This window comes from Haliotis asinina, chromosome 14, assembly GCF_037392515.1.
Source record: "Haliotis asinina isolate JCU_RB_2024 chromosome 14, JCU_Hal_asi_v2, whole genome shotgun sequence".
Taxonomy (NCBI): domain Eukaryota; kingdom Metazoa; phylum Mollusca; class Gastropoda; order Lepetellida; family Haliotidae; genus Haliotis; species Haliotis asinina.
This window is the reverse complement of record NC_090293.1, coordinates 24,764,195-24,789,761: the sequence shown is the minus strand read 5'-3', so window position 1 is coordinate 24,789,761 and position 25,567 is coordinate 24,764,195. Positions and strand designations below refer to the sequence as shown.

The window sequence follows — 25,567 nt, the reverse complement described above, 5'->3', positions numbered from 1 at the left end:
ACACTATGGGGAATGTGTATCGGTGAAAATATTGCAAAAGGTCAATCATCCTGGCTAATAACCATGTGAGTCATGCTTTTAAGTACATTCCGTGCCATTGAAATTTAAAGTGTACCATTTAAGAAAGGTTTAACACTTGATGAGGGAGTTCACATTTCACCCCCTTAATTCAAATAAATCAGGTTTGGAGATCCACTTGTTTGTGATAAATTATAAACAAACTGCAGGTAAATGTGTCTGACTGAAAGTTTTCTGATTTAATACCAACTTTTGAAATGTATTAAATTTGATATCATTGTCATTATAATCAAACTCATAATCAATATGTTTTACAGCTAAGAATGTCTACTGCTATTACAGAAAACACAAAATATGCTGTACTGTGTCTGTTAAAAAGCGTTAAATCAAGTGAGGCATTTTCAGAATTCAGACTTTCCCCCCATATGTTTGTTTGCTTTTAAATTCAGGGATAAGTTTGATGATTTTTCTGATATAGGACCAGAATGTTTTGTCGACAAACAACTTGAGTGATATAATTCCTGCATTGCCATGCTGTTGGTGTTTGTACAGGCCCCCCTTTTATTACTTTTTCAATACGAAGGATAATCTTCCCACCTATCTCCTCACATACATAAGACAGGACTGAATTAAAACAGTCGTAATCAATATGACAGTGAGGAATAAGGACTGCCAGTACCTATAAGTGCTCAGTTCAGGAGAACAAGCAAGTAAGAAAATAACAGACGGATATTATGGATCGTATGAGGTATAGAAACAAAACCAGCTCGGAGGTTATACGAGTTGTGTGTATTGAGGGGGTTTGCACCGACTGAACTCTGTTGTGTCAATTATAGAGACAATAGGTCTTATTGACTAGAAACCTATGCAGTAAGTTTGTGTACTGCTGGTTGTCGTCTTGTCTAGGTGTAAGTTTGCCACCAGGTGGCGTTGAATTGATACAAACATGCTGCATCATGGGACTGGCTTTAAAACATGATTTTAAAATTGATGTCATAACTTTTCTAGCTTGAAGTTTTAAAAAGTATTTTTCTTAATAGTGAAACAATACTCAGACAGTCTTAATAGTCAGTTTATTCAGTGTTGGTGCTTCCATTAACCATTCATGGTAAATGTTTAGCCTCCAGAAATATACTTCAACACAATGTCATTTTTTGTTTGAACATGTGAGAACAGACAAAAAGCCTTTAGCTGTGGTCTTGTATGTACATAACATTCAGACTCAAAGGGAGCATTACTTTCGATTCATACTTTTATTATCATAATTTATTTTAACAAATGTATGCAGGAAATGGCTGGGATCTAAAAAGAGCTTGCTCTCAGTGAGTTTGATATGAGTGTATTTACTGTACATTACTTGATTGCGACAGTTTTGAGTGAATATTTAAGAATAACTTGGGTTTCAATGAGATAAGTTAGAAAATGACTAGAACAGAATTGAAGTCTTGAAACATTGCACAAGCTAAATGTAGCATTAAGTAATAATAGAGATATTCTTGGATAAATGTTAGAAGGGCACATTTTACAACTAAGACATCTCATGTTTTAAATTTTAGTTGTGTGAAATGGTACACAATTCAAATATGATACAGGTTAGTGTGTATTGAATGCTGTATCATCTGAGGATGTTATAGATGTATTGTTGAGTTGTGACATCCCTACTTTCAAGCAAACAACTTGATTGAAGGTAAATAATACTTCTTAGTAGCAAAGCCAAATTTACCAAAGTCAACTAATCCATATCTACAATTGTCCACACCTCTTTGACAGTTGTTCTAATTTTGTCTCAAGAGTGCTGGTATGGATATCTGATAAGGTCTGGGGACATAACTGCTTGGTACTGCTCTCCTCACCACTTATTCCATAGACATGATGACTTTTAATATGACTTTGGAGAAATCTGGGTAAATTGACCATCCTACCAGACAAATATTGACAGCTGGTAGGGAAATAGCATCTATTAGAAGCCTCATCTTGCTCCAGGTTTACTTACATATAGAAACGATGCATTATGGGAGTGAGAGACGGATTTGCGATATGACAAAGTTGATCACAGTGCTATCCATTTACAGTCTTCATTGCATATTGACTAGTTCTATTTAGTCTACATTAAATATTGATGAGTTCATTTCAGCATTGAGAAGGCAACCCTAGTTATAAAGTTTGAAACTTTAGTAATCAGTACTCTATCTGTTCACGAAGTGTTGCAAAGAATCGGATGATCAGAACGTTTCAATTTTTACGGAGTTTTTTTTTAAGACATGAATAGGAAAGGACTGTTATTGAAGATTGGTAGTGTATGCATGCGAGGTCGCACACTTAAATGATCACTGGTTGAACATCATATTCACCTAGTGCAGGTGATATAAAATTTGTGAGATGAACTCTAGTTTCTTTAGATCTCATTGTTAAACATTGTAATGCATGAATAGACTGAACACAGCTATAAACTTTCAATTTTCATCAAGATGGCTTTTATTTATGGAACAGCGTTAGAGACTCGTGATCTGTCTGGATGTGTCTGACTGTGGGAATTTACAGCCAGAATCAGGAGAAAGCAGCAGACGTGGCTTTCAACAGCAGACTAGACAGCCAGAAAGCACAACTTACACGGCAGGTTGAATTCTAAGTACCATAGTGTAATTGACCAAAGATTCTACAACCGATATTTTTTGTGTGTGTGAAGGACTTTAAATCAAGCTTATATGCCTGTCAAAGGACCCTCCCACTAATACAAAGATACAGGACTTTGTGACGCCAGTCTTATCGGGATTTCCACTGTATTGTTAACTGGGGATAATTTTCACCTTTCTGACAATTTTAAGCTCAGAATTCACATAGCTACCTGCCTAGCTGTTATGGAATCGACAGGTAGATCTTAGGAAAAGATTTTATCAGTTAAAAAAAGTTTTCATGGATATTGAATTCTTTAAAAGAATGGTGTTAAATCATTTCTGCTTGAGGAGTTTCATTGTTTGTTGGAGGTGCAATCATGCTCTATGTATCAAATTACAGCAGCATTGTGGGAATACGTCTAGAAGTTTCAGATTGTAGTATTGATAGTGGTATTTCAGATCAACTTTGAAAACATTTTGAAGTCCTTGAAAGAGGTACTTCAGTTGAACTTTTTTCAAAATATTCTTCATTGGTTCATGATATTCTTCATTGGTTCATGACATGCATCATTTCAAATGATTAAGCAGTAAAAATAGTGTTCCATCATCAACTGAGTCTGTGTTTTTGTCCATTCCAAAGAACATATTTTTTCTATAGAATACTCTCTCATCATAAAATCAGCTCTTAATGGACAAAATTGCTCTTGAGTTCTATGTTTTGCGTTATTACAGACCTCAACCATATTCTGACTGAAGTAATTTGAAGGACATAATTGTGCCATATTGAGAAATCCTTCTTCTCAAATATTTGATTCATGTATTTGGCAAGTTGATCCCGTCATCTGTTGAGTTCAATCCCTTAGGTTTTACACCACTTTGTCTCCAGCCTTGTATTTAAAATGATCAGCCATGCGAACATGGATGATATCAAAAAGTGACACGAGAGCAAAAAACCCTGTATGATTAAGTGATTAGGAGCACACTGCATTATGTAGGTTCCTATTGGCTTAAATTTCTCACTTGACTGTTCACCAATGCGTAATCTGAAATACGATTTAAACTGCCCAGACTGTGACTGATTAGAAGGCGTTTGGTTGTGAGATAGTTTATTGCAGACGCAGCTAGTTGACGCCGTCTTTATGCTTATTATTGGTGATGCTGTTCATTCAAGATGTTGAAATTAATGTTTTCAGTTCTTGACAAAGGTAGCCAAATAAGCTGGTAATTGTTTCTAGAGTCAGACAGTTCAAGGAAACATCGTGGTTAATACGCTAGAGGTGACGTCTATACAAAGCCAGCGTGGCAATGTAATTTCTGTTGATCACCATGCTTTCACACTAGTGACTGCTGTGAGCATGGGCACGGTTGGCAAAGTTGCCCAAAATGCTGCAAAATGCTATACAGAGTAATGTCCCTTAGGCATTACAGGATCATTGTTCAAATCCCAGTTCAAAGTAATAATGCCTCTAGATTTGTCAGCACCATCCTCGTTTGTTTCACTGAGGTGCTAAATGTGTGAGACTTGCATCTCTTGTTCTTTACCAAGGCATGACATGATATGATGAAATATTGTTGAAAGCAGTATTACTGGGAGTGTCATGATACAGGTACCTCACATATCTCGATGATCATTATGTGATACATATTGTGAGACGGCACTTTCAACTTTTTGTGCGTAACAAGCAGCAGCTACCTCAGTGGTAAGTTGTGTGATGTTGAAACCATTGTTCACTGAAAACCTGTGAAAAGCCTGCTTGATGTATGAACAGGGATAGAATTCAGGAAACACAATCCTGGTGTCCTGAGCTGGAATATGGCTAAAAATGTGCTTTTTAGAGTCAGGAAATGTCCTTTTGATATAAGCCTGTTCAAACCTAATCTACTGCATGATACAAATGGTCTCACAGTCTCTGAATCACATTATCTCCCCCACTGACAAGCCCTCTCTGTAGTCCTAAAACCCTGAACGAAGCAAGTCTAGATTTCCTGAGGTTCTGAATGTCCATTATGCTGGGGCTCTTTTCAATTTAAATGTTTTATTTGTTACTATCAAAGTCATTCATATTCAAAGTCTAAGTCTGTACAAATGGTAACATATGTATTTTCACATGTGGAACACTCGTTACTATTACCTCCCTTGGTAATCCATTACTGTTAATGATCAGATCACGAGAGTTCCTTTGAAGCGTCTGTGAAAAACAGCGTTTATATTACCGGACAACATGTCCCAAGGTGTAAACGTTATTTTTGATTTTACTTGTTTGAAGTAGACATTAGACGATAAATCTGACTTTTGATTCATCCCCTTGTGGTCACAACGTGAACCATCCAGTCTCTTTCGTCAGTGATTGCTTTACGCTCATTGAAAATATCCCACATTTAACTCATTGGCCATTGTTAATACTGCTTTTACTGGGAGATGGTTTTACATACGGGAATTTTAGGGGTTCAGACCTAAAAGAGGATTTCAGTAAAATGATTACACATCTAATGTAATAATTCAATTTATGTTTCATGGGGTAAATTGGGCATATGTTTTATTAGATCATTTTTTTATGTAAATCTATTAACAAAAATACATGAGAACTCATATCACCACCTTTGATCTGTGGGCAGACCTTGGAAAATTCTTAAATTTTATGGAAAAATAAGTACATGATGGATATTTTCTGTTTAAATATTATCATAAATCATACATTGGTTCAGTGGTGAAAAATATTTCCAGTGTTTATTGATGGTGATACTCACTTTTACAAATGTGATTCATTTTAATATATCCTGCTTGCATCGCCTCTACTGGGGTCCGAGGGGGCCGGTACCACAAGCCATACTTTACTGCAACAGAAGAGAAAAACTTTATAAAGTAATTCAAAAGTAGAACAAATTGATTAAATCTGATCATATATAATAAACTAGACATTAAAAAATCTGCATAAAATCAAATCAGAAGTACTCCTTGACATGGAAAAAATATTTTTTTTAATTGAGTGTAAGTGTGAACATAACTGATGAACACAGATCTTGTGCCATGTGGAATTGAAATCAGATTTACACCTACAGTCACTGTTCACGCCTCACGCCTATTGTTAGGAAAACTGGCACTATTCATGTCTCACATCAACAGCCTGCAAAGCTGTAACTATTCATGTCTCACACCAACTGTCAGGTACCCCTTCACTATTCATGTCTCACACCAACTGTCAGGTACCCCTTCACTATTCATGTCTCACACCAACTGTCAGGTACCCCTTCACTATTCATGTCTCACACCAACTGTCAGGTACTCCTGCACTATTCAAGTCTCGCACCTACAATCAGGTAAGCTGGCACTATTCATGTCTCACACCTGCAGTCAGGTAAGCTAGTCACTATTCAAGTCTCACACCTGCAGTCAGGTAAGCTGGCACTATTCATGTCTCACACCTGCAGTCAGGTAAGCTAGTCACTATTCAAGTCTCACACCTACAGTCAGGTAAGCTGGCACTATTCATGTCTCACACCTACTGTCAGGAATATCGGCACTATTTATGTCTCACACCTACTGTCAGGAATATCGGCACTATTTATGTCTCACACCTACTGTCAGGAAAGTGTGAAATTCACTGCACCATGTTTGCCTTGATCTTAACTGGATGGATAAAATCAAAAAGGTTTTTATTTTTCCTGATGCAGCTAGCAAACAAAAGGCCACAAGTGTGCTGGATGTGCTGGCCAGGATACATTTCAGAGCGGAATGCACGGACATGTGCCTAAATCTACATTTATGCACGCATAGTTGAAATCGGATCGTCCACATTTCAAAGCTAATATCAGAAATTCTATGGCGAATGATATATCCATAGCACCATTGAACAGTAGACAAAGAAATCTACACTAATCTCTGAGAGAATTATTTATTCTGGGCGGGCATTGGATACGGAAGAGGCAGGATATGAGTTAAACCTTGCTGATCAATTGTGCAATATTGTATACTATGTAAACATCCCATCCACGTGCAGTGCAAGTTTTATACAATACACACAGCTGCCAATGTTGGAAGGTCCCACCTTGTAAACACTCTTCCATTTTTCTCTAAAACATAAATTCATTTTTTAATACCTGAACTATCCTTGAATTTAAAAGTGAATGTTTGTTCTGTTTTCCTCATGCTCTCAGTCTTTCGATTCTTTTTTAAAATTCTGAACATGTCTTTTGAATAGATAAAGAAAAGCTCTTTATGAAATTGGAAATTTGATATTGAGCCTTTCGACTTAATCTTATTTAAGACTAGCAAGTTACATGGATTAAGTGAATATACCTTACTTTATGATAATAAATGTTCTGTGTGATGATTTGAAAAGTTTCTTTGATAACTGGCAAGTTTTTTGTATTTACATTTTTTTTTCAGAACTGTTAAAATGTTACATTTAATCCTTCTTAAGAGATGAGAGAATTTTATATTCTCCAGTCCTGAAAGTTTTCTTCTGGGACATGAAGTTTTGATAAATTAGGAAACTTTGTAGTCAGGAGTATGGTAATGAAACCTGTGAAAGTACTCAAATCAAATCACAAAATTTTTTGGTTATAATTTTAACTCTTTTATGATGTTTGTTGCTAAGCATTGCAGTCACAGTATTCCAGATACATGAATTTTTCAGTATTTCTTTAAACATTTCACGGAAATCAGTTGTTGATAAATTGGAAAACATGTTGATGTACTTACTTGTGATGACTATAATAATGAATGGACACAATCAGAAACATTTTCAAGATATCATTTTAGCACTTTTATGATGATTGTCATGGAACTTCACAATGCTCCAAATATGTCATAGAGGGTAATGAATATTCTGAGTGTAGATCCATTAAGCTGGTGATTGCCATTTCTTGATGTTGAGGTACATTTTGAACCGAGTCATTTATCACAGCACATAGATAAAACGGTCGACTGTAAGAAGTCACATGGTCATGTGGTCTGTTGTTCTCATAGTTTCGATCAGTGAATAATCGTGGGCTGTTGACAAGGTTCCAACCAACACAGGTTCTGGATGGCAACTTGCCACCGGATGTGTTGCAGGTCAACGCAAGTATTGTATGACATTTGATTACAGTCATTTGTAGATATGTACATTCAACAGATACACCACAGGAAGTCACCTCAACATGTTTAGAAGTAGGTGAAAGCTCAGTCTGTGGAAATGTTGTTTCAATCCTTCATAAATGCATCATTTATTCTGACGTACACAAAACTGAAATTAGATTCCCTATTTACAAAATACCATCAGTGACATCCTTTATGATCGAATTGGTGATTTAACACTTTTCTTATTGTGGTATTCAGCAATCAAAATTAAATCAAAGTTACCTCCCTTTGATGTACAGCTGGTACCTCAGTGCAAAATGTTGTAGCACAGTTTGTTTAATGTGTTGTGTAATAAAATGTAATGGCAGGGAAGTTTTATGAATGGAGTAAACATTTTCTGAGTAAGAAAGCATACACTGAACTGGTTTTAATGCGTCAGGTCAGATGAGTAAAGAAGACATATTGAGTACAATGTGGTGTATAGACCTGCAACATTGCTGTTAATTCCACTGACATTTTATATTCCTTCCTCCCTGCGTTTCATGTATATTGATAAGTCTGATGACAGTCTGACATGCATGCCCTGGTTTGTGATGGCAGATGAGGCCGTCTCCCACACAAAAGCACAGCGAGGCATGGAGTCTATTGTTCTTCTGATAAGGAAAAGATCAGTGATTGAACAGCTGCCTGCCTGGTTTACAGTAATAACTGGTCAACAAGTTATCATTCAGGTATCAAGTCTCAGTTATCTTGCAATATATTTGCAAATATCTCAGACAGATTTTCCACAGATTGCTGTGTTGTAGACAGAAAATTTCGGAACTGCAGTATTAAAAAATGAATTTGATTGTATTTTTGCCTTTAATTTTAATTGCATTATTAATTTTGATTTCAATTTTCCACTTGACTGTTTGTGAAGTGAAGAAGATGCCTGTGTCTAATGCCACATTGGACTGACAATTTAATAATTTTCAAAATGAAAACATTTGAATTTTGATGAAGTTTCTGGATTTCATGTGCTTTTTATTTGTATGAAACCCAGAAAATTCTTTATGTTCATCGAATAGCATCATCTTAAATGACAATCAAGCATCTGTTTGATTCATTTTTGTTAAAGCATCATTTGTTTTCACACAAATGTTTCACTGATGGTTTGATCAATCATTTTTGCTAGTAATCTTGGCTGCAGAAGTATCATAAAAGAACTGTTGGTTTACCTGTCCAGAAAAAGTTTGAGTAAAAACTTACCGAACATAACACTTGCAGGGATGGATATGGACCTTGTAAATGTATGGATCTGGAGTCTGCAGGTTACTTGTTTCATGTACCGTGAACTCATTATTCAAGCAATTTGTATATTGTTTACACCTAAAACCTGTAAGAATGACATAAACATGTTATTTTGTTCACACTGCACTGTGTCTCTGAGGGATTTATGTTTCAAATGCGGCATTTCGTTATGTTAGTTTCATGCTGCAAAACCAGCATCAGTTTATACTACAAGTATTAAGAGATGCGCATGCATGCACATTGTTATTTAACTGCATTCTTTTTGAACATTGTATCGTATGCCAGAGCTACAAATGTTGTATTAAGAACATGAAAATACCTGGCCATGTGATTTTTCATACAAAATCATATAGGACATTAAGTATGTTGTTAGTCAAGTAGAACTAAAGCGTCAATAGTGGCAGCTTCGTATCCACAGCTTACATTCCATTTAATTCAGAAACTGGACAAGAGTAATCCAGCATTTCTTGATCAGTTCATTAAGAGATAGGTGAGGTGGGGTAGCCTGTTGGTTAAAGCCTTAGTTCGTCACGCATGGCGTCACAAAGACATGGGTTCAATTGCCCACATGTGTTCAATGTGTGATGTCCATTTCTGGTGTCTTTTTGCCATAACTTTGCTGGAATATTGCTAAAAGTGGTGTAAAACCCAACTCACTCACTCATTAAGGTATAATCTGTGTGGGACCAGTGTGGGGGATGCATGAATATTTAAACGTATTTCCTTCTGTCTCTCAATACCTAGTGAGCCATCAAAGTCACTTAGTCTCTCAGAGGAATTCTCACTTTATCATTTTGTCGTCAACTCCCCGTTAGGACCAAATAATTATTTCTGACAGATTTGAGGACAGACAAATTCTCAAATGCTTGGTTGCACTGCAATGGTGGTTTTCTGTGCATAGTCGTGGTGGCGCAATTAACACAAGAATTATACGACTTAAATGACGATGTGTTCTTTAGGCTTTCACACCTTTGAACACACATGTCAAGTCAAATATTTGTTTCCAGACATTGCATGTTAAAAAAAATCAGCTTTATGATGAAGATCACCAGTTTTGCCACCATGATGGTTTCATATTGAAATTTGGGCCAATCTTTGTAAATCTCTGCAAGGCATTTGGGAAATGTATTCATCCATATATCAAATGATGAATAAAGGTATTCATTCACACTCATTCTTCTATTCAGGGTGTATTCGTTTCTCATTATCGTTAATTACGAAATGCTGTCGGAGATGGCAAAATCAAGCAGATTTATTTCTTTTTGTTGACTGGAGCATAAGGTATTAGCATGTTGAACAATAGAGGAAATATTGAATCCGAATTTATAGCTCGTTCAGAGAATTACAGCGAATTCAGATGCCTTTTTTCCGTCTGTTCGCGTCTTTGTTGCACTTTAATATGTCTGTGTTGGAAATGCCATGATTACGTTGTCCTTTGACATGGCCAATCACAGTTAGCGATACAAGCCTCCTTCTAACTTGTTACTTTCCCGTTTCTAACTGGTTGTATTGTGATGGTAATGCACCATAGCGCAATGCACTTGGAGGAATATTTAGATTTGGGCTTAATGCTGTTGAATCATCGCTGTTCGCACACCTGGATTTCCCACAGTTCTCAGGCCTTAATATACCATACTTGTGATTGGACAATGAGTCAACACCTTATACAATTTCAGCCAATGTCTACTTTCGTAACAGGAATCCAGTATAATCATCATCCTTGCGTCAATCCTGGTGCAGGGATGAACTAAATGGCTGTGTATTTTCTGTCTGGGAAAAAGGAAGATAAAAGGAGGCTTTTGTTAGAATATGTATCAAGAATCTCATGGAAGAAATATAAGTTTTCTTTCAGAGTGTTTTGCTTGTTTAAATACATTGGTTTTCTGAAAACGGTCCTAGTTTAATAAATCTGGGCAAATTTATTGTGACTTCAATTTTCACAGAGAAGTCAAAAAGTAATTGACTTGTTTTAGGTATCATAGAAACATGAATTTATAAGTTTTTAAGTTATTGCTTACAAATCTTGCTTGATGACTGCGTCAGCATCTGCAGTGAAACATTGCTAAATAGCATTAGGTATTTGCTTTACATATGGTGTCTGTCTACTTTAGCAACTGCCAACTTCTAAAATGTATATCAGAGAAACATGTTGAATGTATTCCTGCTGATTTCTCTCTTGTGATGTTTTCATAAACTTTCAGCACCTTACAGTTTATACAGTTTCTAAGAATATTCTGTCCTGCACTTACCACCCATGCTCTCGAATATACCATACACAAAATTTTATTGAAGGAAATGTTCAGACTTTTTGACGGATTAAATTTGGTATAATGACACAAATGATATACCTCACTTATTTTAGTCCTATGTTTGTGGCTAAAGATATGGTTTCATCAAGTAAGTTTATGTTTTTAAAATGTTTGCCATAAATGATACCTGGTTATTTTGTGTTAATTTGATCACCAACAATACATTTATAAAAAATATTTCTTATTTTTTCGTAAGTTGAAATATTGTGCAACATTATCTTTAGCCTAAACATTTTCACAGCCAAAAAATAGATATTTTGTTTATTCATTACTATTAAAGGTCAAATCCATTTTCGTTTGATTGTCAGTTCATTTGCAAGACTCCATCACAAAATAGAAGAGAAGAGTATAATGCAAATTTAATGAAAAAATATTTAGAATTTAATGTTCTGTGTTTATTATGGTTAGAAAATTTATATCGAAAACCATTTCAGTTAATTTACATCCGCAATGTATTAGGTGCCCATTCTTCAACTCATTCTATGTTAAGACCGAGAATATCTCAGAGCCTAATAAGAGTGACATCTGCAGAATATGTTTTGCCTCTCCGACTTGCTCCTTGGCTAATAACTCAATTACTGGCTGTTTTGACATACACATGACAGAAATTGACAAGAAATGTATCTGGACTTTCATCAAATCAAGCATTGTTATGGCATCAGTGCCTGGTCACATGATAACAAAATGATGTGCTAGTTTCGCAAAAACTAATCCCAGAAATGCATTGGACACGCAAAATGAAAATTTCTTATAAATGTCCAATATCCTGTTACGCAGGAATTTTGCCCTCTCTTAGACAAGTTCATCCTGGACAGAGGTTGAATTAACTTTGCTGAGAATATCCCCACAAAATGGATTGTAGGAAAAAATATGAATTTTAATGTTTTTGTTAATATTGTGTTTTGAAACTGTAAACGTGACAGTTTTTGTTAGTTGTTAAAATGAACAATTTTTGCTTTAATTTTGTTTTCTGGATGATTGTCTTAGTTATAAAGCTTATTAGAAAAGTCTTTTATCGATAAAGAAAAATAAACACCATCAGATATTGAACAAGCAGTACCAATTATGAACTATTTCATTAATGCACAATAATTACCTTGAAAGTATAACAGACATTTCACAGGATGTGAACTTTATTGTCGAAACGTACCCTCTATCCTCTCAGCAAGAGGCACTTAGAGCTCTCGTGCAAAGTGTTTGCAATTAGATCTACTGGTTTCAGATAGGTACTTTGCGTTTAGAAGATGTACTTCGTTTGACTTGCAAGCCACTTTGGTAAAAAGTCGTGTATTATATTGATAGTCAGTGGTCAGAGAAAACTCTGAATGCCATCACTCGATGACATCGACACAGTAATTGCTCATCCTTGGTGGGTAATTCAGTTTGAATATTTGCCCAAAAGGATAGGAGGGCCCAACAAGTAAATTGTAGTGAGCGGTGAAGGAGAGTCACTCCGAAACAGCTAGCAGTAATTTGACGAGAGAAATTGCTTCTACAAACACTGAGACATTTGCGTACACATTTATTGAAAGAGAACTTTCCAAAACAAAACAAAATGTCGGACGGTTGGAACCCTACCTCTATGTGTACAAACACAGAATAGAATTAACAATTAGGGCCTCTGATGCTCAATTTTGTAAAATATTGGTTGTCTGTTTCGGAAAGGTCCAATTACTACAGAAGTGGATGTTTGAAGTTTGATGAAACAATTACTTCATCACCAAGTCCAGATTGGCCAAACCGGTCAAATTTCCTTCATTTTGCTGTGCAGATTTTGGGGCATGACATGAAGGGTCAAATGATTTTAAGGACAGAGAGCAAGTTCCATCTTTCGAGGTCACTCTTGGATTGAATAAGTTCAACCATGGAAAGGAATGCTGATTATGAAATAACAAGCCTTGTGTTATTCTTAGTTAATAGGAGTTCAATTTCATTGCCACAGGTTCATGATTAGGGGAGGGTTTTTCTAAAACTTAATCAGTCCTTGATCAGATTTTGAATCATGTCGGCATAATCAAAGTGAAAGATGGCAACAGACGGTCACACTTTAAGCGCTGTAGTGATTGAGTGATTGACATGGCACCCTTACGACAGAAAACTCACACCTCAATTTAATGTTAGGATGAACTTGACCATTAAAGGCATAAATGTAAAGTTACCTTCTTTTAGGGTTTGTAAAAAATAGTATTGCAGGTATGTGAACATTGTACACCATGAAGAAATTACTGCAGTATTTTGTCTGCGACTACAACAGCGTTATAATGAAGGCGGGGCGTAGAGACTATATTCAATCGCACTTGGTCAATATGTGAGTCATAGAGGGTGTAATAGAAGCATATTAAGTGTAATTTTTGACAGATCAAGTGAAAGAGTCGGTTTTGAGGTCAATAGTATCATTTGCTAATTTCAAAACGGGATAGAAGGGAGTCAGACAGATAGCAGAAAAACCATTTGAGATCTATAACATGTCGCGTGAATCAGAGTTTTTGTATGACAGGTCATGTGTAGTGTTTGGAGGGCCTGTTGAATGCTGTGTATCTTTGAGAAAGGTTCAACAAGCCATCTCCCTTGGCATTCACGCTCTTGGGCTTTTAGAATATTGGACATGCGTCCATCTTTTCAAATTTTGATTTGATAGAATAAATTTTTCAAAAACTTGGTTTGTAAAGTGGTTCTGTGCCTTTAATTTTCTTGAGAGGTGGTTAGTTTTCATTGGCCATCCAAACAGCATTTGGATTCCAAAAATTGATGAAGTAAAATGCTTTTTGTTGACTTAAATTTGATAATTCAATGATTTGGGATATTTAGGAATATTTTTTTGCAGCTTTAATTTTGTAAATGAAAGAATTCTGACTTGATCATAATTTTGTTAATCTGTTGTCAGCCTAATGTTTTTCTGCTTAAAAATTGGAATGCGTCACAGTAATGATATTTAGATAGTCTGGAAGTTTTCTAAAAATAAAATAAGATTAACAAATGGGATTCCTAGGCAGACTATGTTGACACTGTGATGAACTGTTTGAGAACAACCTCAGTATTCATAAATACAAATCAAGGTATATCGTCATAGTAATGACAATAGTATTTAACATATGGTTAAAAGTTTGAAGAAAGGTAAATATTCATGTCACAGTATGTTTTACACATACATGATATGGAATGATATTATTACAAATTTTATTTTACCAGACAACAAGACTAATATGATTTTTATATTCACTATATTAACAATGCTCCTCGTTGTGGAGGGTTAGATTTTTTAAGTTGTAGGAAAACGGTCTTGATTTAAATCACTCTCTGTTCACCCACCACTTGGTGATCTATTCAACAGGGCATGTTCTCGCCATTATGACATTTTCACAAACATGTCTTTTGCTGATGAACTTGTGGGCTTTTTTAATTGTATGCTTCATTATCCCGAGTCAACGCATGCCAACACACGTTCCTTGTTAGTGTACACAGCTTATGAATTCATTTGGTAATTGCCGATTTTTTCAACATAAATTGAATCTGCGAGAAAGCCCCTCGGCTGTTTGCTGTCCTTACTTTTGTCAGTGTTTTGGTCTATGTTTGGATTTCATTTCCTCGTTCTGAATATAGACTCTGTGTTATTAACAGTGACTGTTTCTAAATCCTTAGCCTCATTTGTAGATTGGGGTTTCAAGCTATGCTAATGTCTTTCTGGAGCGAATGTTTTTATGACTAGTGCATGTTGTCATAAATCAATGCTTTTTGTGAATATAGGGAAAACATAATATGCATATTTATGCAGGGACCTTGAATGTAATCATAATTGAGAATCGAAATTTATGTTCAATACGCAGAAGTTAATTCCGAATCATTCATTCAAGTTCTGAGCCCCACCCAAATCTTTCTGACGGCATACAACTGCTTTGTTAAAGCTTTCTTTTGTCCTGTGCTTTTTAGTCTAACTGAGGAATATGTCACCTGCATAGCCTTTGTGTGACATAGTTCTCTGTGATAATTTTTTGTCGCTTTCTGTTTGTATATACATTCACCAAAAGACCAAGTCTCACCATCAGTGTCAAAGTGATTATCTTCTAAAGTGAGTGAGATTAGTTTTACTTTAACAATATTCCAGCAATATTCCAGCAATATCATAGCAGGGAACACCAGAAATGAGTGTCATACACTGTACCCATGTGGGGAATAGAACCTGGGTCCTCAGCGTGACAAGTGAATATTTTAACCACTAGGCTACCCCACTGCCCAGCTTCTGCAAGGATCTCATGGTGTGACTATCAGTGGTGTTATATGTGAAAACAAGACATTATTTACCAATACAGTTAGGATTGTGAGTTAGAAAAGGGTGCTGTTGTCCATAAGTCTCACCCGTGTGACCTCCTGTAAACCTATGTTAAGGTATTGGCTTTGTGATCACCCGGGCACTAAGATAATTTCGCACAACATTTTATGCTGGTCATAGGAAAACACTACTATTACCATCACCTAGGCATTAAGATGGATTTGTACAGCATCATCCTGGTGTAAAGCAACTTATGCTGGTAATAGATTACTATTACATCACCTTAGCACTAAGATTGCAATGTGCTACAGCATCCATTTGTAGAGCCACACAATAAGACTAAACAGGTGATTTTGAGACTTGCTTGATTGTGTGTCATCATATCCTGTACCTATGGACAGTTGCTCATGCTATCAGTCATTGGTTTTCCAATCCAGACTGCAACCCTTACAAGTGCTGCACAAAACAAAAACAAAAACAAAAACTCTTTTACATTTGAAATCCAACCAAGAACGATGCAAAATACACAAACATAATAGCTGTATTGTAATCATTTGATTGCATATATACTACTTCAAGAAGGCATGGCATGTCATTGGTCGTCTGTGGGAAGTGAAGTATAGCTTGTCTTGAAATGCCCCATCAGTAAAAACACCATCTCAGCCTACATGTGCATCTTCTTGCTTCTAAATTCCCCCAAGTTTAACATTTGAGGCTTGTGATTGATCGACTGACTATTTCCTTGAGTTAGATGGATTCTCCCTTCGAGGTTGCTATAGATTCTGCCATTTGATGGAGATCAAATTAGCGCGTTTGACCTTATTCAGCACAGGTGAAAAGATGTAGAGACTCGCTCATTAATTTGGCCTTGTTCCGAAGCAGATAACAATATGGCGAAGTGTCCACCGTGTGGTTTACAATCATCAGTGTTTTCAGTGATGTCCCTTTATATGGCTGCTGATGGATCTAGCGATTGTTGCAATTACACTTCACTAGTATTTCCCTTTTCAGCCTGATAAACTCACTTGCATTTGTATATACAGCATGGTTGGAGAACAAAAGAAGATACATATTCTCAACTTATAACAAATTTGACAGGGATTCCAAGTAAACAATTTTAGTATAATCTTTATGTTTCTTGATATTCTTTTACAGTTCAGGTATCTTACTTACAGTATTTATTTCAATAAACATTAAGCTGAAAATAATCAGTCTAGGAATGTAATGAAATGGAAAATGAAGAAGACATATTAATGTGAAAAATAAACTTAAATTTCGATTGCTTAAATACATTCGGCACCAAGCGTATGTTATTTTACCTACTTTCCATTGAAAATTGGCTTTGAATTGATGTCAAATTGACTGTGGCCATGTTTTTATTCCATACATAAACTACACGGGAAGCTTCAAGAAAGGAGTTTTACTGTCAGTAAATTTCTTTTGGCAAACGCACCGTTTCTAAAGTTTGCATGCCATTCCTGTTTTATATGTTACAAAAGCAGTGAAATGTATGCTGTAGAGGTCTGTGTATAAAAGCACTTCAGTCAGAGGAGGAGCAGTAGAACTGGGCAGTAAATGAAGGAGGGCGATATTTAGAACTTGTTTGTTTACTTTTTTGTCATGAAAAGTATCTCATAAACATAAGTAATGTATTTTCCAGGCCATGTTCATCTGGGTGTTCCGGGATCTTGCTTTCGGCAGTCATAATTCCAAACATTTTTATGGGTCATTTTATTGCATTAACTTGTCAAACTGACTGAGGATTGTAAAATGCCATTACTCTGACAATCTAATGAACACGTTTCAACATATCTGCTTCAGTTTGATTCTGTTTGGTTTGCTTTTTGATAAACTTTGTTATCCCAAATGATTCTCTTCATTTGCTGGGAGCAGATAAAGGAGTTTGTGAGACGAAGACTGTAGTTATTTATCTACAGAGATGGTACATTAGTTTTCATAATAGCTTCCTTGACATGAGCAAAATTTCTGTCTGGTGTTTCCCTGAAGATTTGAGAGCTTGTCGACTTTGCTGGGATCATGTGCGAAATGGCGTCATTATACACATGGTACCATCTGCTCAGTAGGATTGACCGGCAGACATTGCTTACCTATGTCTCCTGAGTAATTAATGTCCCTTACATCCACATGAGAGCTCCTTGCAACATTGAAAAATACAGCTCCAATTTCAGCTTCCTTTTTAAAACTTTCTTCACTTTAATATGTTAAATATCAGGTTAAGTGGGGATTTCTTGAAAGTCACTCAGCGAAATGTCATTTCCTTCGTAATGTGTTTTTGTCTTTTTAAACGGTTCATCAAATCTGTTGAATAAAATTATCATTTGGCAAATGGAGCGATGATGGTATAACTTATGAACTAGAGGTCATGTGGGACAACATACTGACTGGACATTGTTCAAATATATCATCAAATCAAAGACAAGCCACCCCTTACCCCTAGCCTGCGAAATAGCTGTGGATCCCTTTGTTAAATACCTTGATGATATTTGACAGAATCATCACATTATAAGAGATAATGCTTTCAAACATGCAGCATTTGTGGATAAGGACCCTTGTTAAAATTGTTGAATAATTCGCATGGAATTGGACACGGATGGGGACTGGTGAATAAGATTATGACTTTGCAATAAACCCTCACTTTTATGACATTATACGAGTGAGCATTTCGGTGCTTGTGTTTAAGGGACCTCTTAACTTGGCTCTAGTGTCTGTGAATGGGCCCATGTGATTGTCCACAAACCAACTCAGTATCAGTCATGTTAAAAAAATGAGCAGAAAAAACTATAACAGACAAAGAGCGTCATATCAAAATCTGATTTCAGTCGCGCAGAAAGGTTGAATATTCCCAGCATGCTTTGCATCATGAACGTCACTTTTATGCAGATTTAACGTGACACTACCCAAAACAGGGTTGCTGTCAACAATGTCTGAATGCATTTATTTTCATGAAGGTGGCTCCTGTATACACAGAGAAAATGTCCAATTTTCAACCATTGATGTACAGTTAAGACACATTGAAATTTTCTGTACACGCAGAATTAATTTTATTGCTAATCTGTCATAAACATGGCCAGTCACATTTCTGCTAAACTTCATTGTTGACCAATGGCACATCGGAACTGATATTAGATTAAACTTGCTTCAGGATTCAAAAGAATTTTTCAATATTTCAAGGCATTAATTATCTTAAGATCGCTGGTGATTTAAATGACAATAACCAGTAATGTGCCTTTGTCATAGTTTGTGAGTTGCGCCAAACATGGAAATTTGCAATGTTATTTGAATAACTTTCGCACAGGAATGCTCTGTTTTCACTGAATAAATTTGACTAATGTTGAAATTTTAAAAAGATTGAGTTTGAGGGAACATGAACATTTTTGAATTGTAATGATTTCAAGTACAAGACTCAGATAACTAGGAAATAATGTTGTAAAAATAATTAAGATTAATGATTAATGTGCTTTTGAAAACAATTCTATTTCCAAAAACATATGCAGTACATTTGTTATAGTTGGACTTTGAACTCATGTAAGAGTCATCCATATACCCTATTTTGTCTTATGAATGTCATGCACCAGCGTATCAACTATTGAGCATTGACAGAAAATTTTAAAAAATATGGGTGCCTTCAAATGCAGATGTTAATTGAATTAGCCAGCAGATTCGATTAACCAACCTGATTGACTGCGAACAGGTTTTGCCTTACACATCCTAAATTGTTAAAAGTAATAAAACTTAACTCAATTTAAAGGTCATAGCATGTAAAATGAAATTACTTCCAACACTGTGGTACTATTCTTTCTTTATCCCACAGTAAAATTTCTAATCTAATGGAACATAGTCAGAAGTAGATGCTTGTAAGAAAATATTATAGATTGTGTACCGTTGTGGAACAGAATTGTCTTGGAGTCTCTAAGGTTTAATTAAGAGATTTATCCTTTACAATTAATTAAATAACACTGTTTAAAGGTACCATGTTAATCAATACTTTGTACTAATTACCTATGTCATTCGGATATTACATGTTGCATAGAATGATTAATTGTCTGAGATAATTATCATCAGGTATTACATGGATAACTCCCTCTACATTCTGAACATGAGCATGGAAGATGCATCGTACGGGACGGCTGCCGGAAACGGCAGCTACTTGATATGAGTTTGACACAGTGGAATATTCACACTGAATTTGTCTCCGTTTGGAGGCCAACTGATTGATAGTATTTTAATTTTGAAGGATTGTCCGTGGCCCTGGTAACCTAAAAGAGATGTGTCTTTAACATGGAGACCTCTCTACTTGTAGCTTGTTGCTAATCATATTGAAATCATGGCAACATACTGAGGGGAAATCAGAATATCCGTGGACAATTTCTTTGAGTATTAAGTGATGGATAGCATTGTAAGATGTGTTAACGGTGAAAAATGCAGGCATATTTGAAGTGGTATCAGGTCCGCTCCGTCATCTTCAGATATTTGATGAGCTCAAAGCAATGGGGAAAAAAAAGTATTCCAGTTTGATATATGGTAACTCGAGCTGTGGATAATCGGCTTTAAAATGCTTTTGCTAAGTCCAGGGGAGGTAAGCGTGAATGTTAGATGTACTTTGAAGCCAGATAAATGGACATTGTGTTGTGTGATATTTTGTTTGGTGTAACATGTGTAGATATGGCCCACATCAGGAGTTGATGGGTTTGGATCTCCTGCCAATACAAACAGATTGGAATTTTTAAGTCACTTTTATTGTCTCTCAAGAACAATGCACACATGAAGATATCACATAAATAAATCCTCCACCAGAGTTTTATCACGATCGTCAAGGACACAGTAATCCATAGTCTTCTTGGTGATTCTTGAAATTATAGATTGGCCTGCTCTTTCGTGAAAAAAGGTGCTGCATTCTTTACGAAATGTCAGCATTTCCTCATATCATGCATCATTAATGGTTATTATCCTTACTGGGGAAATATAAAGTAATGTTATCAGCCAAAAGAATTTTAATTAATTTATCAGCCTTAAGAATTGTTATTAATTTATCACTTTATTCGCCTTTAACGGGAAACAAAACTCCTAGTATTAAACCAGAGAGATAAGGATTGGCTGAGTACGCATATTTCCACAAATATACACTTGATTTTGTTTAAAGAGTCCCAAGAATTTTGATGTAGTGTATGGATGAAACGATTATTTAATCCAAAAATTATGTATTCCATTAAGACCTGTGAAGGTCTGGGATAGAATAGGCCTTCAGCAACCCATGCTTGTTGTAAAAGGCAACTAGCTTGTCATAAGAGTTGGCTAAACGGGATCAGATGGTCAGGTTCACTGACTTGGTTGACACATGTCATCACGGTTCCCATTTGTGCAGATTGATGCTCGTGCTGTTGATCACTGGATTGTCTGCTCCAGACTCAGTTATTTACAGACCGTGACCATATAGCTGGAATATTGCTGAGTGCGGCATAAAATTAAACTCACTCACTCACTGTATTCTGTTAATGACTATTTTAGTTTCACCTTTAACTATATGCTTTTAAGATAATAACACTGTATGCTTTAAAAATAGCAACACTTTGGACAACTGCTTCCCATTTGCTGATGATGTTAATATCCGGAACAGTTTGACCAGCAATCATTATAGTTTCTGGGGTACACTAGTTTTGCATAGTCTTGTTAGCTGCCACAACTAATTAGTCTAATTAATACTTGTAGTTAGTCAATAACTGAGCCTCAAGTGAATGATGACACACTCACAAGTGTAGATCTTGTACAGTTAGACATTTGTTTGTTACATGCATTGCAGAGCACAACTACTTCTGTTTGTTCCATACATTGCAGGAGACAACTCATTCTGTTTGTTCCATACATTGCAGGAAGCAACTCATTCTGTTTGTTCAATACATTGCAGAGCACAACTACTTCTGTTTGTTCCATACATTGCAGAGCACAACTACTTCTGTTTGTTCCATACATTGCAGGAAGCAACTCATTCTGTTTGTTCCATACATTGCAGGAGACAACTCATTCTGTTTGTTCCATACATTGCAGGAGACAACTCATTCTGTTTGTTCAATACATTGCAGAGCACAACTACTTCTGTTTGTTCCATACATTGCAGAGCACAACTACTTCTGTTTGTTCCATACATTGCAGGAGACAACTCATTCTGTTTGTTCAATACATTGCAGATGAAAGCCAAAGGAACGTAAGAAAGCATGAATGTGTTTTAGCAACAGCCATTACACTGCATTCAAAACCATAAAGAATGCATCGGTGGGTTTATGATCAGGACTTAATCACATACACGTCTTCATCATGGCTGTTCCATGGTGCATGACATAATTAGACACTGAATGGCTACTGCCTGTTCTTACATGGGGGTATGATCATGACAATCTTCCCTAATCCAATAAAAAATATATATCTCACTTCTGTTTACGATTGTGTATCATTACCCATTTTGACACTGACTGTATTCCAGATGATGGATGGATCTACAATAATCAAAAATCTTTCTCATGTCCAAACATCCATTGTCACATGGCTGACAGACGCAAATGAAATGAAAGGAAGCGAGATTAGTCACCTTGACCTTCAGAAGTGCCATTCACCTCAAGGATAGAAGGCTAAGACCTGCAGATGATGGCCAGAAGCTTTCGGAAATAAAAAAAGTGACATTTTGATTAACGTATCAGTGTTTTTTGACAAGAGATTAGTAAAAGCATCCGATTCAGAATCGAAGGAAGATGTGAGAAAACCGTCCAAGAAGTATTTTGTTTGACAGTTATTCAGATGTTTAATACCGCCAACTCAAGAATAGTTACTGGGTTAGTTAATACAAGTTGTCTGAATCATGTTGGCCTTTCTTCACCCATGGGGAGAAAGCCCAGTGGTTTGAAGTGCTACAATTGTCTATAATGATTCCACTCTTGCTCTGATCATGTATTTTTGTTTGTTAACACTATTTCAAGAGTGTAGACTTTCCTCCAACATCAATTGGAGATGTCATTGTATATATAAATGTTTCTACAAATGGTGTTAGAACTAATTTTAGTGCTCGTAATCACTTGCTGACTCACTCACTCATCAAGCCAACCTCACTCATCCAGCCAACCTCCCTCATTCATCCAGCCCTCACTCACTCATACTCACTTATTCATCCAGCCAACTTCACTCACTCATCCATCACTCACTCGTCCAGCCAACTTCACTCATTCATTCACTCACTCACTCGTCCAGACAACTTCACTCACTCATCCAGCCAATACGAAAGCGACTTGCATTGGAAAAGACGATTTTCTGCCACTGTCTATTGCGCCAGTTGCGATGGACACATCTATGTCGTGGCGTCAAACGAACACCAGCCTGAGTATGACGGTGACGTACAGTATTGTCGCTGATGCGTCTGTCGTGTTTACTATGGTAGCTATTGTGAAGCAATCTCGCAAACAATCACGAGAGGTCACAATGTAGCGATCATCAACTCTCAGTCATCCTGCCAACCTCACTCACTCATCCAGCCCTCTTTCATCCAGCCAACCTTACACACTCACTCACCCTGTTTACCACTCACACATCAGCCTTCGTCTCACTCACCCTAATGTCAGCTCAGTCACTCTTTACACATTTAGCATAATATCATGATCATCAACCCTGGACATATACTTCTTTACATGTTCAACTTCAGAAAGGCACTGTTTGAATTTATAGCTGTGTTCACTTAGAACATATTTCAGGTCTTTTTGAACAACTTGCCTAATCGTAACAGTCCTAAGACTATTGCATGATTCACTGATGTGTTTGATATGTCGTGAGCAGCACCTTTAAATCTCTACCTGAGTGATGTCTGGCTAATGAGTTATGACTGATTGTCCACAGGGGCGTAAATGTTGAACAGGAGGTGTGATGTAAAGTATTAACTTACGACAATGCCCAAAACGTCATCAATCACAACTGAAGCAGTCCTAGATTTCATTGGCATTTCACTGATTGCTCCCTCTCAAACTTACCATGATACAATCCCTAAACCACTAACCTCGACTCCGAGGACAGGCGAGTCTTGCAATGTAACAGAATTACATGATGCCCCAGAAAAAATGTCCTTGAAGGAACATGGAATATTATTACAGATTATGTAACTTTATTGAACTCGTTGATGGTTATTACTCCATCATTTCCATGTTGATGTTGGATCAAATCATTTAGAAATGCCCTTCAAAGATTTGATATGTAACTTTAGTTATTACAGGACCATAGAATATTGATTGTGAAAAGAACTTGATCTGACCTATCAGAAGTTTCAAGATTATCAGGATGTAGTCATTTGATGAAATTATAGCTGAGTGATTTTTAGTTGTACACTGTTTTATCATTTTTCCAGTAGTATCTCAGCCGTTGACACCAGAAATGTGTTTCACACATTGTACCCGGGTTATTTGACAAGTCAGTGTTTTAACCCCTGGGTTTCCCCACCACCCCCAACTTGTCAGTAAGTTGCTCAGAGTAAGCTTATTTGGTGTAGTATCTCCTGAACACCTGGTATCAAATCAACAGACATGCCTTTGCATGTGTTTGTGATGGGTGACACCAGATGGGCAGGAGACACTGTGTCACAAAGTTCATTGTACCATCACTATTTGGTAATGATTCAAAGGAAATGCTCAAATTCATGATTACAGGTTCCTGGTACATCAAAGGGAGGGAACTATGAACAGCAAATTATGGAGCCTTTGACCACAGAGCCACTTCTTGGTACATATGATCAGTGTCAAACGAATCATATACATGTAGTCATTGTCAACACATTCTGTTATTGTGAAATCATGAGAATAAGTTGATAGTGGAGGAGTGAGTTGATTCTACTTTTGAAATATATAGTTTCAAGCCATTTATGTAACTTCAGCTGATCTGACTCTTATGATTGACATGTAATTTCTCTCCAGCTGTGCATACTGACATACAAGTCATGTCAGTGTTTTATTCGTTGAAACTTCAGAATGACTGAGTGCCTAGACGAACAATACATGACATCACCATGATTGTTTAAATGTTTATACAGGCACGTCTAGTGATTGACCTTCAACTGTGGCATGTGCACAATCTTAGAAACGTGCGACTATCTGGTCAGTGGTACATTATCTTGGCCATGCAGTAGCCAAGGAAGCAATTCATAGAAGAATCATCGCTACTTTGCCGTGGATATTTCGATGGTATCATCCCAATCGTTCATGTAATGAAGTCCAAAATCACTCCAAATCCAATGGGCTACCAATAGGTCGTGCCCGAACAGTATGAACATCACAGAATTTGATTGGCTGATGCGATTGATCTTTCTGTGCATTGGTATGTCTGCTGCTACTCAACAGCCTTTAGGGAAATTTTTCCATTTGCTGCCTGTAATTCTACAATTCTGAAATCCCTTGTACCTAAAATAGAAAGATCTAGTGTTGTCCCATGAGCTCAATGGTATGCAGTATTTATCACTCCTGAAACTAGTCTTGTTGTTGGGAGTATAGATTTTAAGTGCAAATCTGACAAATTTAGCTGCTTGTAGTGTTTTCTGGAACTTGCTGTATGTTGTTCCTCTCCCCAATGGAATAACTAAGTCAAATTGTTTCTCGTAGTGAGTTTGAGGAATAAACATTTATTACTGGTTTTGATGGCTTGAACGATAAACAATACTCCCCATGTAAAGGAAGGAGCTTTTCTTAATCTAGCATTTATCGGATGTCTGTCTGCTCAAGGTTAACAACCGTGATCAGTATTGCTTCTCCCGAGGTGTTGATCAACATTTCCGATTCCAAACCGGCCTGTTTGCATTATATTCAAATCTTGACATACATATACACACATATAGCCGTAGGACTGATCATATAGACAAGTTAGGATTATGTATGTATAGAAACGAGACAGTTTATTTATATGTCATGTTTGAGCAAGTAAGTTCAGTATGATCAGCAGGCAGCTGGGATTAAGATGTCCCTTCACTTGA

At 36.5% G+C, this 25,567-nt stretch overlaps 2 protein-coding genes across 2 annotated transcripts in view; one reads left to right on the top strand and one right to left on the bottom strand.

Moving 5' to 3' along the window:
* Nucleotides 1-25,567, top strand: part of LOC137262277 (cysteine--tRNA ligase, cytoplasmic-like) — a 263,287-nt gene that overhangs the window by 85,836 nt on the left and 151,884 nt on the right. The window lies entirely within an intron of this gene.
* The window catches only part of LOC137262283 (uncharacterized), a 144,768-nt gene that overhangs the window by 47,038 nt on the left and 72,163 nt on the right, over nucleotides 1-25,567 (bottom strand). The window contains exon 2 of the mRNA XM_067800097.1: nucleotides 5,382-5,468. Within this exon, the coding sequence (XP_067656198.1) occupies nucleotides 5,382-5,468 (87 nt within the window). The remainder of the gene's footprint in view (nucleotides 1-5,381; nucleotides 5,469-25,567) is intronic.